Consider the following 20,457-nt stretch of genomic DNA (forward strand, 5'->3'; position numbering starts at 1 on the left):
ACACTATACTACTACACTATACTACTACTACTACACTACACTATACTACTACTACTACACTATACTACTACTACACTATACTACTACTACTACTACACTATACTACTACTACTATTACACTATACTACACTATACTACTACTACTACTACACTATACTACACTATACTACTACTACTATTACACTATACTACACTATACTATACTATACTACTACACTATACTACTACACTATACTACTACTACTACTACACTATACTACTACACTATACTACTACACTATACTACTACACTATACTACTACACTATACTACTACTACTATTACACTATACTACACTATACTACTACTACTACTACACTATACTACACTATACTACTACTACTATTACACTATACTACACTATACTATACTACTACACTATACTACTACACTATACTACTACTACTACTACACTATACTACTACTACTACTACTACACTATACTACTACTACTACTACTACTACACTATACTACTACACTATACTACTACTACTACACTACACTATAATACTACTACTACACTATACTACTACTACTATTACACTATACTACACTATACTACTACTACTATTACACTATACTACACTATACTATACTATACTACTACACTATACTACTACACTATACTACTACTACTACTACACTATACTACTACACTATACTACTACACTATACTACTACTACTACACTATACTACTACTACTACACTATACTACTACTACTACTACTACTACTACTACACTATACTACTACACTATACTACTACACTATACTACTACTACTACACTACACTATAATACTACTACTACACTATACTACTACTACTATTACACTATACTACACTATACTACTACTACTATTACACTATACTACACTATACTATACTATACTACTACACTATACTACTACACTATACTACTACTACTACTACACTATACTACTACACTATACTACTACACTATACTACTACTACTACACTATACTACTACTACTACACTATACTACTACTACTACTACACTATACTACTACTACTACACTACACTATAATACTACTACTACACTATACTACTACTACTACACTATACTACTACTACTACACTATACTACACTATACTACTATTACACTATACTACACTATACTAAACTACTACACTATACTAAACTACTACACTATACTACTACTACACTATACTACTACTACACTATACTACTACACTATACTACTACACTATACTACTACTACTACTACTACACTATGCTACTACTACACTATACTACTACTACACTATACTACTTCACTACTACACTACTACACTATACTACTACACTATACTACTACTACTACTACTACTACTACTACTACACTATACTACTACTACTACACTATACTACTACTACTACACTATACTACTACTACACTATACTACTACTACACTATACTACTACACTATACTACTACTACTACTACTACACTATACTACTACTACTACTACACTATACTACTACTACTACTACACTATACTACTACACTATACTACTACACTATACTACTACTACTACACTACACTATAATACTACTACTACTACTACTACACTATACTACTACTACTACTACACTATACTACTACTACTACACTATACTACTATTACACTATACTACACTATACTATACTAAACTACTACACTATACTACTACTACACTATACTACTACTACACTATACTACTTCACTACTACACTACTACACTATACTACTACTACTATACTACTACTACTACTACACTATACTACTACTACACTATACTACTTCACTACTACACTACTACACTATACTACTACACTATACTACTACTACTACACTATACTACACTATACTACTACTACACTATACTACTACACTATACTACTACTACTATTACACTACTACACTATACTACTACTACTATTACACTATACTACTACTACACTATACTACTACTACTATTACACTACTACACTATACTACTACTACTATTACACTATACTACACTATACTACTACTACTATTACACTATACTACACTATACTATACTATACTACTACACTATACTACTACACTATACTACTACTACTACTACTACACTATACTACTACACTATACTACTACTACTACACTATACTACTACTACTACTACTACACTATAATACTACTACTACTACTACTACTACACTATACTACTACACTATACTACTACTACTACACTACACTATACTACTACTACACTATACTACTACTACTATTACACTATACTACTACACTATACTACTACTACACTATACTATACTACTACTACTACTACTACACTATACTACTACTACACTATACTATACTACTACTACTACTACTACACTATACTATACTACTACTACTACACTATACTACTACTACTACTACACTATACTACTACTACTACTACTACACTATACTATACTACTACTACTACACTATACTACTACTACACTATACTACTACTACTACACTATACTACTACTACTACACTATACTACACTATACTACTACACTATACTACTACTACACTATACTACTACTACACTATACTACTACTACACTATACTACTACTACAACTACTACACTATACTACTTCACTACTACACTACTACACTATACTACTACTACTATACTACTACTACTACTACACTATACTACTACTACACTATACTACTTCACTACTACACTACTACACTATACTACTACTACACTATACTACTACTACTACACTATACTACACTATACTACTACTACACTATACTACTACACTATACTACTACTACTATTACACTACTACACTATACTACTACTACTATTACACTATACTACACTATACTACTACTACTATTACACTATACTACACTATACTATACTATACTACTACACTATACTACACTATACTATACTATACTACTACACTATACTACTACTACTACTACTACACTATACTACTACTACACTATACTACTACTACTACACTATACTACTACTACTACACTATACTATACTACTACTACACTATACTACTACACTATACTACTACTACTACACTATACTACTACTACTACACTATACTACTAATACTACACTATACTACTACTACTACACTATAATACTACTACTACTACTACACTATAATACTACTACTACTACTACTACTACACTATGCTACTACACTATACTACTACTACTACACTATACTATACTACTACTACTACTACACTATACTACTACTACTACACTATACTACTACTACTACTACTACACTATACTATACTACTACTACTACACTATACTACTACTACACTATACTACTACTACTACTACTACTACTACTACACTATACTACTACTACTACTACTACTACTACACTATACTACTACTACTACTACTACTACTACACTATACTACTACTACTACTACACTATACTACTACTACTACACTATACTACTACTACTACTACTACTACTACTACACTATACTACTACTACTACTACTACTACTACTACTACACTATACTACTACTACTACTACTACTACTACACTATACTACTACTACTACTACTACTACTACTACTACACTACACTATACTACTACTACTACACTATACTACTACTACACTATACTACTACTACTACTACTACACTATACTACTACTACTACACTACACTATACTACTACTACTACACTATACTACTACTACACTATACTACTACTACTACTACTACACTACACTATACTACTACTACTACACTATACTACTACTACACTATACTACTACTACTACTACTACTACTACTACACTATACTACTACTACTACACTATACTACTACTACTACACTACACTATACTACTACTACTACACTATACTACTACTACACTATACTACTACTACACTATACTACTACTACTACTACTACACTATACTACTACTACTACTACTACTACTACACTATACTACTACTACTACACTATACTATACTACTACTACTACACTATACTACTACTACTACTACACTATACTACTACTACTACTACACTATACTACTACTACTACTACACTATACTACTACTACTACTACTACTACTACACTATACTACTGCTACTACTACTACTACACTATACTACTACTACTACACTATACTACTACTACTACACTATACTATACTACTACACTATACTACTACTACTACTACACTATACTACTACTACTACACTATACTACTACTACTACTACACTATACTACTACACTATACTACTACACTATACTACTACACTATACTACTACTACTACTACTACACTATACTACTACTACTACTACTACTACACTATACTACTACTACTACTACTACTACACTATACTACTACTACTATTACACTATACTACACTATACTACTACTACTACTACACTATACTACTACTACTACACTATACTACTACTACTACACTATACTACTACTACTACTACACTATACTACTACTACTACACTATACTACTACTACTACACTATACTACTACTACACTATACTACTACTACTACACTATACTACTACTACACTATACTACTACTACTACACTATACTACTACTACTACACTATACTACTACTACTACTACACTATACTACTACTATACTACTACTACTACACTATACTATACTACTACTACTACTACACTATACTACTACTACACTATACTACTACTACTACTACTACTACACTATACTACTACTACTACTACTACTACACTATACTACTACTACTACTACACTATACTACTACTACTACACTATACTACTACTACTACACTATACTACTACTACACTATACTACTACTACTACACTATACTACTACTACTACACTATACTACTACTACTACTACACTATACTACTACTACTACTACTACTACTACTACACTATACTACTACTACACTATACTACTACTACACTATACTACTACTACACTATACTACTACTACACTATACTACTACTACACTATACTACTACTACTACTACTACTACTACTACTACACTATACTACTACTACTACACTATACTACTACTACACTATACTACTACTACTACTACTACTACTACTACACTATACTACTACTACTACTAGACTTACAACAATCTCCGTTGGTGTATATATTGGGCTATGTGGAGGATCTGGCACTGAATGTGGGGGAACAGACTGCAGTAGCTCGCATCCTGTTTATGGCGCGTAAGCTTATTGCCCAACACTGGCTCGATGGGGCCCCTCCTTCGGTATCGGAATTTGTGGCAAAAGTTAACTGGTTAATTGGCATAGAAAAATACGCATATGAGAAGCGAAAAGCGAGTAAAAAGTTTGATAAGATTTGGGGTAGGTGGATGGCTGTACCTGAGCTGGCGTCCCCAGGGTCCCGCACGTAGGTTGCATTAAATTGTGTGTAGATGGGAGAAGTGGTATATATCGCTGTTGTGTATTCACCACCGGTCAGTGGGCGTTCTATCCATTTGTGTTTAGAGGCTTTATACCAGTCTTCTATGTGAATTACGGCTCAATAATGTTCATGGTGTGCATGGGCACATTAGGTTCTCGGGAAATTGCACTTGGTTTATGTTTACATAATGTGTGGAATTGGGGGGTTTGGGGGGTGGGAGGGCAGTGTGGGGGTTGGGGGGGGAGGGAGGGGGTGTTAGGAGGGTATGCCCTCCAGGGTTTCTTGTATGGGGGGGGGGGGGGGGGGAAGAATTTGTATTGTGAAAAAAGTTTTTTCTTTTCAATAAAAATTATTCTGATACTACTACTACTACTACACTATACTACTACTACTACTACTACTACACTATACTACTACTACACTATACTACTACTACACTATACTACTACTACTACACTATACTACTACTACTACACTATACTACTACTACTACTACTACTACACTATACTACTACTACACTATACTACTACTACACTATACTACTACACTATACTACTACTACTACACTATACTACTACACTATACTACTATACTATACTACTACTACTACACTATACTACTACTACTACTACTACTACTACTACTACACTATACTACTACTACTACACTATACTACTACTACTACTACTACTACTACTACTACACTATACTACTACTACTACTACTACTACACTATACTACTACACTATACTACTACTACTACACTATACTACTACACTATACTACTATACTATACTACTACACTATACTACTACTACTACTACTACACTATACTACTACACTATACTACTACACTATACTACTACACTATACTACTACTACACTATACTACTACTACTACACTATACTACTACACTATACTACTACTACTACTACTACACTATACTACTACACTATACTACTACACTATACTACTACACTATACTACTACACTATACTACTACTACTACACTATACTACTACTACACTACTGCTACACTATACTACTACAACTAACTACACTATACTACTACTACACTATACTACTACTACTATTACACTACTACACTATACTACTACTACTATTACTACTACTACACTACTACTACTACACTATACTACTGCACTATACTACTACACTATACTACTACTACACTATACTACACTATACTACTACTACTACTACACTACTACTACTACACTATACTACTACACTATACTACTACTACTACTACACTATACTACTACTACTACTACTACACTATACTACTACTACACTATACTACTACTACTACACTATACTACTACTACTACACTATACTACTACTACTACACTATACTACTACTACTACACTATACTACTACACTATACTACTACACTATACTACTACTACACTATACTACTACTACACTATACTACTACTACACTATACTACTACTACACTATACTACTTCACTACTACACTACTACACTATACTACTACTACTACACTATACTATACTACTACACTATACTACTACTACACTATACTACTTCACTACTACACTACTACACTACTACACTATACTACTACTACTACTACACTATACTACTACTACTACACTATACTACTTCACTACTACACTACTACACTATACTACTACTACTATACTACTACTACTACTATTACACTATACTACTACACTATACTACTACTACTACTACACTATACTATACTACTACTACTACTACACTATACTACTACTACTACACTATACTACTACTACTACACTATACTACTACTACTACACTATACTATACTACTACTACTACTACACTATACTACAACTACACTATACTACAACTACACTATACTACAACTACACTATACTACTACACTATACTACTACTACTACACTATACTACACTATACTACAACTACACTATACTACAACTACACTATACTACTACACTATACTACTACACTATACTACTACTACACTATACTACTACTACTACTACTACACTATACTACTACTACTACACTATACTACTACACTATACTACTACTACTACACTATACTACACTATACTACTACTACACTATACTACTACTACACTATACTACTACTACACTATACTACTACTACTACACTATACTACTACACTATACTACTACTACACTATACTACTACTACACTATACTACACTACACTATACTACTACACTATACTACTACTACTACACTATAATACTACTACTGCTGCTGCCGCTATTCCTACTATCACTACTACACTATACTACTACACTATACTACTACACTATACTACTACACTATACTACTACTACTACACTATACTACACTACTACACTATACTACTACACTATACTACTACACTATACTACTACACTATACTACTACACTATACTACTACTACTACACTATACTACACTACTACACTATACTACTACACTATACCACTACTACACTATACTACTACACTATACTACACTATACTACTACTACACTATACTACTACTACTACTACTACACTATACTACTACACTATACTACTACTACTACACTATACTATACTACTACTACACTATACTACTACTACACTATACTACTACTACTACACTATACTACTACTACACTATACTACTACACTATACTACTACTACACTATACTACTACTACACTATACTACACTATACTACTACTACACTATACTACTACTACACTATACTATACTACTACTACACTATACTACTACACTATACTACTACTACACTACACTTTACTATACTACTACTACTACACTATACTACTACTACTACACTATACTACTACACTATACTACTACTACACTATACTATACTACTACTACTACACTATACTACTACTACACTATACTACTACACTACTACTACTACTACACTATACTACTACACTATACTACTACTACACTATACTACTACACTATACTACTACTACACTATACTACTACACTACTACTACACTATACTACTACTACACTATACTACTACACTATACTACTACACCATACTACTACACTATACTACTACTACACTATACTACTACACTACTACTACTACTACACTATACTATACTACTACACTATACTACTACTACACTATACTACTACACTACTACTACTACTACATTATACTACTACTACACTATACTACTACTACACTATACTACTACACTATACTACTACTACACTATACTATACTGCTACACTATACTACTACTACACTATACTACTACTACACTATACTACTACACTATATTACTACACTATACTACTACTACACTATACTACTACTACACTATACTACTACACTATATTACTACACTATACTACTACTACACTATACTACTACTACACTATACTACTACACTATACTATACTACTACTACACTATACTACTACACTATACTATACTACTACTACACTATACTACTACACTATACTACTACTACACTATACTACTACTACTACACTATACTACTACACTACTACTACACTATACTACTTCACTACTACACTATACTACTACACTATACTACTACACTATACTACTACTACTACACTATACTACTACTACACTATACTACTACTACTACACTATACTACTACACTATACTACTACTACTACACTATACTACTACTACACTATACTACTACACTATACTACTACTACTACTACTACACTATACTACTACACTATACTACTACTACTACTACACTATACTACTACACTAAACTACTACTACACTATACTACCACCACTACTACACTTTACAACTACCACCACTACACTACACTATAGTACTACCACCACTACACTATAGTACCACCACCACTACACTATAGTACCACCACTACACTACACTATAGTTCTACCACCACTACACTATAGTACCACCACCACTACACTATAGTACCACCACCACTACACTATAGTACTACTACCACCACCACTACACTACTACTACTACCACCACCACTACACTATACTACTACACTATAGTACCACCACCACTACACTATACTACTACACTATAGTACCACCACCACTACACTATAGTACCACCACCACTACACTATACTACTACACTATAGTACCACCACCACTACACTATAGTACCACCACCACTACACTATAGTACCACCACCACTACACTATAGTACCACCACTACACTACACTATAGTACCACCACCACTACACTACACTATAGTACCACCACTACACTACACTATAGTACCACCACCACTACACTATAGTACCACCACCACTACACTACACTATAGTACCACCACTACACTACACTATAGTACCACCACCACTACACTACACTATAGTACCACCACCACTACACTATAGTACCACCACCACTACACTACACTATAGTACCACCACTACACTACACTATAGTACCACCACCACTACACTATAGTACTACCACCACTACACTATACAACTACCACCACTACACTACACTATAGTACTACCACCACTACACTATACTACCACCACTACACTATAGTCCCACCACCACTACACTATAGTCCCACCACCACTACACTATAGTCCCACCACCACTACACTATAGTACCACCACCACTACACTATAGTCCCACCACCACTACACTATAGTACCACCACCACTACACTATAGTACCACCACCACTACACTACACTATAGTACTACCACCACTACACTATAGTACCACCACCACTACACTATAGTACCACCACCACTACACTACACTATAGTCCCACCACCACTACACTATAGTCCCACCACCACTACACTATAGTACCACCACCACTACACTATAGTCCCACCACCACTACACTATAGTACCACCACCACTACACTATAGTACCACCACCACTACACTACACTATAGTCCCACCACCACTACACTACACTATAGTACCACCACTACACTATACCACTACACTATAGTACGCCTCCTCCTTTGCACACACACATTCTGTAAGTAAATCTGTGACCGATAAGCGTCCCTTTGTTTATCCTCTAGAAGCCGCCTCTGATCCTGGTGGTGCTGCTCATCTCCGGCGGACTCTTCATGTTCACATTCAGGACCACCCAGTTTGATGGTCGCGGCTTTGTCCTGGTCCTGGCTGCGTCCTGCCTGGGGGGCATCAGGTGGACCCTCACTCAGATCCTCATGCAGAAAGCAGAGCTGGGTGAGTATCGGGAGTATCGGCCGTGAAACGATATCTGCAGGTGTGCTGAGCGCTTCAGACTGCCCGGGCCCCCGCCGACCCTTCTCCTTGTTGTGGAGTGACACTAATGTCACATGACCAATCACATCAGTTACCTTCTCATAGGGAAGGGATGATCCTTCCACTACTTGGCCCCCCTTAAAGGGATTGTCCAATATTAGAGAAACATGGCGGCTTTCTTCCATACCGAGCGTCTCCTCTCCTCAGGCTCGGTGGGAGTGGGGGGGTTTGTAGCTCAGTTCCATTGAAGTTGTAATACCGCACACAGCCTGAGGACAGGGGTGGCGCTGTGTAGTTGTGTTGTTTTCTGTTCTTACCCAGCGTTCTTTAACTACAGAGAGGTCTCTCCATCTGGCCGTGCGCTGTAGCCTGCGGGATCAGCGCTCACATTGCATGACGCTCATCTCTCTGTCTTCTAGGGTTACAGAATCCTATAGACACCATGTTTCATTTACAGCCCCTCATGTTCCTCAGCCTGTACCCGCTGTTCATCGGCATAGAAGGTGAGATGTGCTCTATAGGGAGGGGGTGCGGTATATGGAGGGGGTGCGGTATAGGGAGGGGGAGGGGTATATGGAGGGGGAGGGGGTGCGGTATAGGGAGGGGGAGGGGGTGCGGTATAGGGAGGGGGAGGGGGTGCGGTATAGGGAGGGGGTGCGGTATAGGAAGGGGGTGCGGTATAGGGAGGGGGTGCGGTATAGGGAGGGGGTGCGATATAGGGAGGGGGTGCGATATAGGGAGGGGGTGCGGTATAGGGAGGGGGTGCGGTATAGGGAGGGGGTGCGGTATAGGGAGGGGGTGCGGTATAGGGAGGGGGTGTGGTATAGGGAGGGGGAGGGGGTGCGGTATAGGGAGGGGGAGGGGTATATGGAGGGGGAGGGGTATATGGAGGGGGAGGGGGTGCGGTATAGGGAGGGGGTGCGATATAGGGAGGGGGTGCGATATAGGGAGGGGGTGCGGTATAGGGAGGGGGTGCGGTATAGGGAGGGGGTGCGGTATAGAGAGGGGAGGGGGTGCGGTATAGGGAGGGGGTGCGGTATAGGGAGGGGGTGCGGTATAGGGAGGGGGAGGGGGTGCGGTATAGGGAGGGGGAGGGGGTGCGCTATAGGGAGGGGGTGCGGGTGCAGTATAGGGAGGGGGGAGAGAGTGTGGTATGGGGGGGTGCGGTATAGGGAGGGGGAGGGGGTGCAGTATAGGGAGGGGGTGCGGGTGCAGTATAGGGAGGGGGGAGAGAGTGTGGTATGGGGGGTGCGGTATAGGGAGGGGGAGGGGGTGCGGTATAGGTCAGGGGGAGGGAGTGTGGTATGGGGGGGTGCGGTATAGGTAGGGGGAGGGGGTGTGGTATAGGGAGGGGGTGCGGTATAGGGAGTGAGGGTGGTATAGGGAGGGGGTGCGGTATAGGTCGGGGGAGGGGAGTGTATTATAGGGAGGGGTTGCGGTATAGGGAGGGGGTGCGGTATAGGTTGGGGGGGAGGGAATGTGGTATAGGGAGGTGGAGGGGGTGCAGTATAGGTCGGGGGGGGGAGTGTGGTATAGGGAGGGGGAGGGGGTGCGGTATAGGTTGGGGGGAGGGAGTGCGGTATAGGGAGGGGTGGAATAGGTCGGGGGGGGGGGGGTGCGGTATAAGTTTATATTCCTCCGTAGAGGTGACCCCCTCCTCTCTTCTCTCTCAGGTCTCCATGTTTCCACCTCCACCCAGATCTTCCGCTATGAGGACGCGGACACCCTCCTCACCCTCTTGGTCACCCTCGCTGCGGGGGGATTACTGGCGTTTGGCCTCGGATATTCTGAATTTCTCCTGGTTTCAAAGACCTCCAGCCTCACCCTCTCTATCGCCGGCATCTTCAAGGTAAGAGGGTGGTCTGAGGTAAGAGGGTGGTCTGATATTAAGATTCAGTAAGTTATGTTCCCCCCCCATCAGAGGTCAGTGGGGGTGCGACCACTGGGACCCCCACCCGTCCCTAGCTCAGCCGCAGCAGTATCCTGACCCCCATAGAGAATGAATGGAGAGGGGGCTGGTCACACCCGGACCCCCATAGAGAATGGATGGAGAGGGGGCTGGCTACACTGACCCCCATAGAGAATGAATGGAGAGGGGGCCGGGCACATCCGGACCCCCATAGAGAATGGATGGAGAGGGGGCCGGGCACATCCGGACCCCCATAGAGAATGGATGGAGAGGGGGCCGGGCACATCCGGACCCCCATAGAGAATGGATGGAGAGGGGGCCGGGCACATCCGGACCCCCATAGAGAATGGATGGAGAGGGGGCTGGCTACACTGACCCCCATAGAGAATGAATGGAGAGGGGGCCGGGCACATCCGGACCCCCATAGAGAATGGATGGAGAGGGGGCCGGGCACATCCGGACCCCCATAGAGAATGGATGGAGAGGGGGCCGGGCACATCCGGACCCCCATAGAGAATGGATGGAGAGGGGGCCGGGCACATCCGGACCCCCATAGAGAATGGATGGAGAGGGGGCTGGGCACATCCGGACCCCATAGAGAATGGATGGAGAGGGGGCAGGGCACATCCGGACCCCCATAGAGAATAGATGGAGAGGGGGCCGGGCACATACAGACCCCCATAGAGAATGGATGGAGAGGGGGCTGGGCACACTGACCCCCATAGAGAATGGATGGGGAGGGGGCTGGGCACACTGACCCCCATAGAGAATGGATGGGGAGGGGGCTGGGCACACTGACCCCCATAGAGAATGGATGGGGAGGGGACTGGGTACATCGGGACCCCATAAAGAATGGATGGAGAGGGGGCTGGGCACACTGACCCCCATAAAGAATGGATGGAGATGGGGCCGGGCTCACTGACCCCCATAGAGAATGGATGGGGAGGGGGCCGGGCACACTGACCCCCATAGAGAATGTATGGAGAGGGGACTGGGTACATCAGGACCCCGTAAAGAATGGATGGAGAGGGGGCTGGGCACATCCGGACCCCCATAGAGAATGGATGGAGAGGGGACTGGGTACATCGGGACCCCATAAAGAATGGATGGAGAGGGGGCTGGGCACATCCGGACCCCCATAGAGAATGGATGGAGAGGGGACTGGGTACATCGGGACCCCATAAAGAATGGATGGAGAGGGGGCCGGGCACACTGACCCCCATAGAGAATGGATGGAGAGTTGATGACCCACTCAGTTCATTAGCTCCGGCCTTCCAAGTCCTCAAAGAATTGGTAATGTTTCCTACTACAGAATTAATAACCTTAAATCCCAAATCTGTCCAGTTAATATTCCAACACTTGTCCAAGACAACCGAAGATTATCGCTCCCTCTGGAGCCAAACAAATCACTTATCTAGGTATAAACTTTCCCTACCTCGCCATTATATGAAACTAATCCCCCCCTTCTAGAAGCGTTCCCATAGGAAATAACCAGCTATAGAAGGTTCTTCATTTCTTGGCCACGTTACAAATGCTGTCACTGCCCGACTACTAGACCTTTTTCGGACCATTCCCATCTTACTTTCCTTCTTAAATCTACCTCTCTACTCTCCAAATTTGTTTGGAATGGGATAAAACCTAGGTGAGCGCAAGCCATCATGTCCCGACATAAATCAGGTGGTGGACTGGGCCTACCTCACATACACGACTACCAATGGGCCGCTTTGTTAGACCCCCTAAAACATTGGTGGCAAATGTCCCAGGACAAAAAAATGGGTGCACCTAGAGAGTTGTATTGAGGGAACAACCCCCTTGAGTTGAGACTACTTGAGGCCCCCAGTGGTTTCCCGATCTCTTCACCGCTACTCCAAAGGACTAAAGCAGCAGATAAAGCCTGGTCCACTAAACCATTACCAAATAAATCCTAAGTAGCCGCGCCAATAAAAATGATAGAGATGATGATTCCCAATTTAGATTTATCTGCTTGGGAGCTAAGGGGTTAACCCCTTCTCTAGACCCCCCCTTCTGGTACCTTACTGTTCCAACACATAGCAGACAAATAGGACATTTCCCACAAAGACTTCTACATGTTCCTACAAGTCAGGAACAACCTGCTCAGGAACCTGCTGGGAACAGGAACTTGAAGTCCCGGTGTCAGGTTCTCGGTGGACTTCCTCGCTGCGCGCTGTCCACAAAACTCTCCATTGTGTAAGCCACCAAGAGGTCTTAATCCTCTACAGATGGTACTGCTAGCCAACACGTCTACATAACATATACCCACCTGCTGGCATCTATGTTGGCAGAACTGCGTCCAGAAGGGCGCACATTTTATGGCATTGCCCACACATTCGCCCCTTGTGCTGCTTTCAATGGGATCAAACAAATCACTGCCCGGACTTTTCCTGAATCACCGCCATTATTGACATCTCCTCACCCATCCATACGAACAGCGTTGGCCACTAAGCTGACCATCAGTCGCCATTGGAAAACAACAGATACGCCCCATATTAACGAAGTCCGTTACTTAGTCGGCTCCATAATGAACGCATGTATGCCCATTTAACCCATTCGTATCCAATATGAGTGGAATTGGGCCTGCTGGTTGAAGAGCAGGTTTCATCCTAAGACCTGGATCGCTCCACCCTTCTTCTATGGTGTCATATTATGGCTCCAGCTGTTTGACCCTCTTACATGGTATTCTAGTACATACTTGCCTATAAATAAAAACACTCAACAACCAAATTAACATTGGCAATATTATGGCCGCGATATTTATTAATGTTTATAATTCCAATAACATTTTGTAAAACCAATTCATAAGTTTTCCACACAAAACCATATTTAATAATAATAATAAAACATATCCTCTCATTAGAGAGATTAACCCCCACACAGGCCATGAGAACCTCATGGCCTCACCCCAAAACAGCGCAGCCACAACTCAACTATATTCTGAAAACCAACCAGAAGAATGTCATTTCCAATAGCAGACAGGTGGACTTCATCCGACCAATACAGGCCAGGTATCTTATCCTCCAATTCAATGTGTCTATACGAGGAACCCCCCAGGACAGGCAGGAACCTCTCCATATTTCTGTTAATTCTCTTATGAATTTTTTGCAAAAATGTATTACCTGGCGCATACCAGGCCCATCGTGGAACTATTTCTGAAAACGCCAAGTATGTGCCCGGAAACAAATCACGCAATAAAAAGAAAACTTTTTTTATGTTAAATAAAAGATCCAACGTACGGACCTAAATCGTTCCCTTACTAATTTTTGCTAATAATTCGGACCAAAGAAGCCCCTTAAACCCAAATCAAAAAACATTAACTAGATCAGTGTCAAACCCCAAATTACTCATCCCGGCTCTAATCTTAGCTCTATTTTCAGCCCAATAAATATATGAATGTCCAATAATCCATATGATAATCGGAGAATCTGAAAGAAAATCAAAAAGTTAAATTAGGGCGAATATATAATTTAAAACGCTGAGAGCGCCATCTGCCCAGCCGCTTGATGATACTCTCAGACAAGCCTAATGCAGCTGCAGCCGTAGCGGCGCCCACCCGAAACGAATGGGAGGAAAACTTCTCTCCCGCTAACCCCAAGTGAGATAAAGACTTCTTAAGTACACCCCGAAACTGTGCTCGGGTCAGTGGCGTCAGGTCAGCATGTAATAACAGAGCGCCGGGAACCTCAGGTCTTCGTGAGCACCAGTCAGCCAAAATGGACACGGGACACAAAAGTGGAGATGAAAAAGAACGCAACACCAACACTTCACCTTTACTAGATTGGTCAGTCTTAGAATGTCTAATAAAAAACATGACCTCACCATTGCGGAAAGTAATATCCGAAACCAGCAAAGGTGAAACCGCCAAACGACCAGCGGCTGTGAACTCCCCAATTTTTAAAGCAGCAAAAAATGCGAGGACAAAAGCCGTGTGAAATAACTTTGTTTTATAAGGTGTATAACAAATAGTAGGTAAAGAAGAACACAAGCGGCCCAACAGAGGCACAGAAATAGGGCGAACCTGACGGCCCAGCAAAATAGTGCGGCCATGGCCCTTAAGCATTTGTTTAACAGCAAAATCTTTAGTGATGTCTGGAATACCAGCCAACTGAAAGAAGAAAGAAATCACTGACAGGATTTTGATAACACTAGACACAGCTAAGCCCGAGCAAATCATTTCGGCTATGAAGCACAACATGGATTGTACGTTGGGGGAGAAAGTATCCAGCGAACAAGAACAACAAAAACGATTCCATCGCTGCCATGCAGCTGAATAACTAGCCCATGTATTTACAGCAAGGGAAGATCGAATACAGCTTTGCTCTGATCCCAGATGACGTTCCATAAGGACGGAGGACAAGGAACTTCCATCACGCACTCCGGAGCCATGGCCCGGAACTTGTCCAGCTGACAACGAGACAAGGCGTCCGCCAAAACGTTACTACATCCTGGAACATATGAAACCTTTAACCAAATATTAAACTTCAAGCAATGCAAAACCATTTGCCTTAAAACTTTTACTACATCGTCGCTCTTAGCTGACAAACAATTAATCGCAAACACTACACCCCGATTGTCCGGATGCAACAAAACCCTCCTATTCCGAAACCTATCCGACCAAATATGCAAAGCTACTAAGACAGGAAACAACTCCAATAATACAATATTTCTTGTAACCCCGTTATCTACCCAAGACGAAGGCCAAGGGCTCGCCGACCATTCATTAAGACAGACAGCTCCATAGCCATAGGAACCCGAAGCATCGGTAAAGAAACCGATTGCAGCAGAGCTCACAAAATCTTCCTGCCATAAACCGTGACCATTAAAACCATCTAAAAAAGATAACCACAAATTCAGATCCTCTTTTATCTGAGTTGTAACCCGGATATGACACCGGGGGGATCTACAGCCCCTAGTAGCAGCATAAAGTCGTTTTGCAAAGACCCCGCCCATAGGGATCACTCTGGTACAGAAGTTCAGCAAACCCAGTAAACTTTGAAAATCACGTAACAGCGCTTTCTTACTACTTAAAATCCTATCTATGGCTAAACGAGTCTTAAGCAATTTATCACACGGCAACCGAAATTCCATTTTTTTTGAGTCAATAACAATACCTAAAAAACTAATAACCTGAAAAGGGGGGCACAGTTTTTTCAAGCGCCAACAGGACACCAAACTCAGAACACATCAATTGAAACGAGGAAAGCAAATCTGAGAAAATATCACTAGAACAAGGGCCGACAAACAAGAAATCATCTAAATAGTGAACTGTACAACTCAAACCCGTACGATCAAACATAACCCACTCCAAAAAAGAAGAAAACCTCTCGAAATAAGAACACGACATAGAAAATCCCATAGGTAAACACTTATCGTAATAATAAGAACCCTCAAACTGAAAACCCAAAGAATTATATCCCCCTGGACGGACAGGTAATAACCTAAATGCAGCTTTAATATCAGCCTTAGCCATCAGCGCTCAAGGCGCCACTTTCCGCAATAAGGACATCGCAACGTCAAATGAAGCATAGGTAACAGAGGCTTCAGCAGGATCTATAGTATCATTTAAAGAAGAATCTTTCGGAAATGATAAATGGTGTATCAAGCGGAAGCTACCGACCTCTTTCTTGGGGACAACACCAAGCGGAGACACGCGAAAACAAGGAAACGGGGGAGAAGAAAATGGACCAGCAACACGGCCAGCAGCCAATTCTTTAGAAATCTTATCACGTACAACGTCAGCATGAACAGAGACCGAAAATAAATTATCACAACAAACACAACCTACTTCTGCAAAAGCCGGAACCGGAAAACCAGTAGTTAAACCTGCCATGAAGAACTTAGCTGCTGCTTGATCGGGGTAACGCTCCAGGTAGGGTAACATTTTTGAAACCTTCACCAGGGTCACCAACCTTTCCCGATCCGTCATTCGCCTGCAGCTGTTGTCCCAGCTGGTTGGCACGCTTAAAACATCGCAACATGGAGTGGGTACCGCCACAAAAGGAGCAGTCATGGCGGTACCTACAATTTGCCTGCCATTTACAGTTGCCTTCATTGAAGGCAAAACAGTAACCCTTTCTCACAGCCCCACCACCCGCACTAACTGGCGGTTTAGCCACAGTTTGTCTATGCGGGATCATTAGATTAACCCACAATCCGACATCGCGAGTACCAAATTTAACAGAGGGATATATCGCCAACTTTTACCTAAAGATAGTATCATAATGAAACCACGCTAGGCCACCAAAATTGCGATAAGCCTCAACGATAGTGTCCAAACGCTGGAACAGACCTGAACACATATGGGGATGAATCGCTGAATACACACACAAAGCCTGTAACCATTGCTGAAACCGAGGAGGGGCACTCTTTTTATCATCCTCCTTATCTTTTTTATCACGTACAAGTTCTCTATTAGAGGGCAACAATGATAAAATGTCCACAAACTCCAGCTTCCAGATACGTTCCTTTACAGTGGCCGACAAATGATATCCTAAGGGGGACACCTCACATAACGTCGGCTCTTTTACCGCAGTTTCCTTCACACCAGATCCCCTATCCAATCGTGGAAAGGATGATACAATGTGGTCATCATCCTGAACATCCATGCTAGGGACCCCAACCGGACGTTGTCTAGAAAGTACTGGGGGGGAGCGCAACTCGCAGCCCTGTCCCCAAACACCGGCTACAGAGTCAGTACGCAGTGATTTCCCAGCTACAGCAGCATTGATAAGACACTTAAGCTGCTCCAGCTGAGAAGCACTGAAACCCACACCATCTACAGTCCCCAAACCGCCAGTAACATTGTGTGTCATGTGACCCCGTCCATCAGGTAGAGAAGCAGAGTTGTGTGTCATGTGACTGTCAGGCTGAACTGCCCCGTAACTGTCACTAACTGTCTGTGTGGTGAGATGTACATACTTACCAACGGGACCTGCATCAGCTCGTGTCGCCGGTGTAATATCAGCTGCGACATCAACCGATGCTCCAACTGCTGCCGGCGCAATGGAAGCCGATTGCCGGGCCCCTCGACGCCTGCTTCCATGTCTGGGAGGCGGGGTATAGGCTCTGCAACGACGGCTTGCCTTCTTGCCGGTATCCCTCACCGCAGCACGGTGAGTCCCTGTTCCAGCTTCACTGCTCCCAGTCGTCAGAATTGGATTCGGCATCACAGGCTCGCCCTCCGCTGATCCCGGTAACGGGATCATCTCTACACAGCGGTGCAGCCATTCCACGCCACCTACCGAGCCGGCTCTTCACAGGAGAAGCTGAACCATCTCATCAATCGCAGGCTGCGCCTCCTGCCGGCTTCCCGACTGGACCTCCTCATCAATCTCAGCGTCATCGACATGCGACTCCTCCTCCGAAGCGTCTCCGCATACCAAGCTGAGCAAAGCTGCTGTCTTGCTTCTGGTAGCCATCAGGAGATAACCTGTGTTGTAAATCACGGAGGTCAGAGACGAGGACTCACTCCACTGTAGTCCAGACGATCCGGCTAAACTGAAGCTCACGCTCTCCCTGCTGGTTATATATCTTGATTTCTCCTCGAGCTTCAGGTCAACAGTAATGTCCCGCTCCGGGTGCTTGACCTCGTAGCCTCTTTAGAGGTTGGGATATACCATATATTATTCGTCTGTGCACAGAATACCATGTGTCCCCCCCCCCCTCTTTATTTAGTCGTTCTGCTCCTGTCGCGGGGGG

General features: G+C 41.9%; 1 protein-coding gene across 2 annotated transcripts in view; it reads left to right on the top strand.

Annotated features, from left to right (window-relative positions):
• SLC35C2 (solute carrier family 35 member C2) overlaps nucleotides 1–20,457 on the top strand; it is a 57,386-nt gene that overhangs the window by 30,755 nt on the left and 6,174 nt on the right. For both annotated transcript variants that reach the window (XM_069952535.1, XM_069952536.1), the window contains exons 6-8: nucleotides 10,628–10,796; nucleotides 11,255–11,338; nucleotides 12,509–12,684. In XM_069952535.1, the coding sequence (XP_069808636.1) occupies nucleotides 10,628–10,796; nucleotides 11,255–11,338; nucleotides 12,509–12,684 (429 nt within the window). The remainder of the gene's footprint in view (nucleotides 1–10,627; nucleotides 10,797–11,254; nucleotides 11,339–12,508; nucleotides 12,685–20,457) is intronic.

The sequence above is a fragment of the Dendropsophus ebraccatus genome, chromosome 14, assembly GCF_027789765.1.
Source record: "Dendropsophus ebraccatus isolate aDenEbr1 chromosome 14, aDenEbr1.pat, whole genome shotgun sequence".
NCBI lineage: Eukaryota > Metazoa > Chordata > Amphibia > Anura > Hylidae > Dendropsophus > Dendropsophus ebraccatus.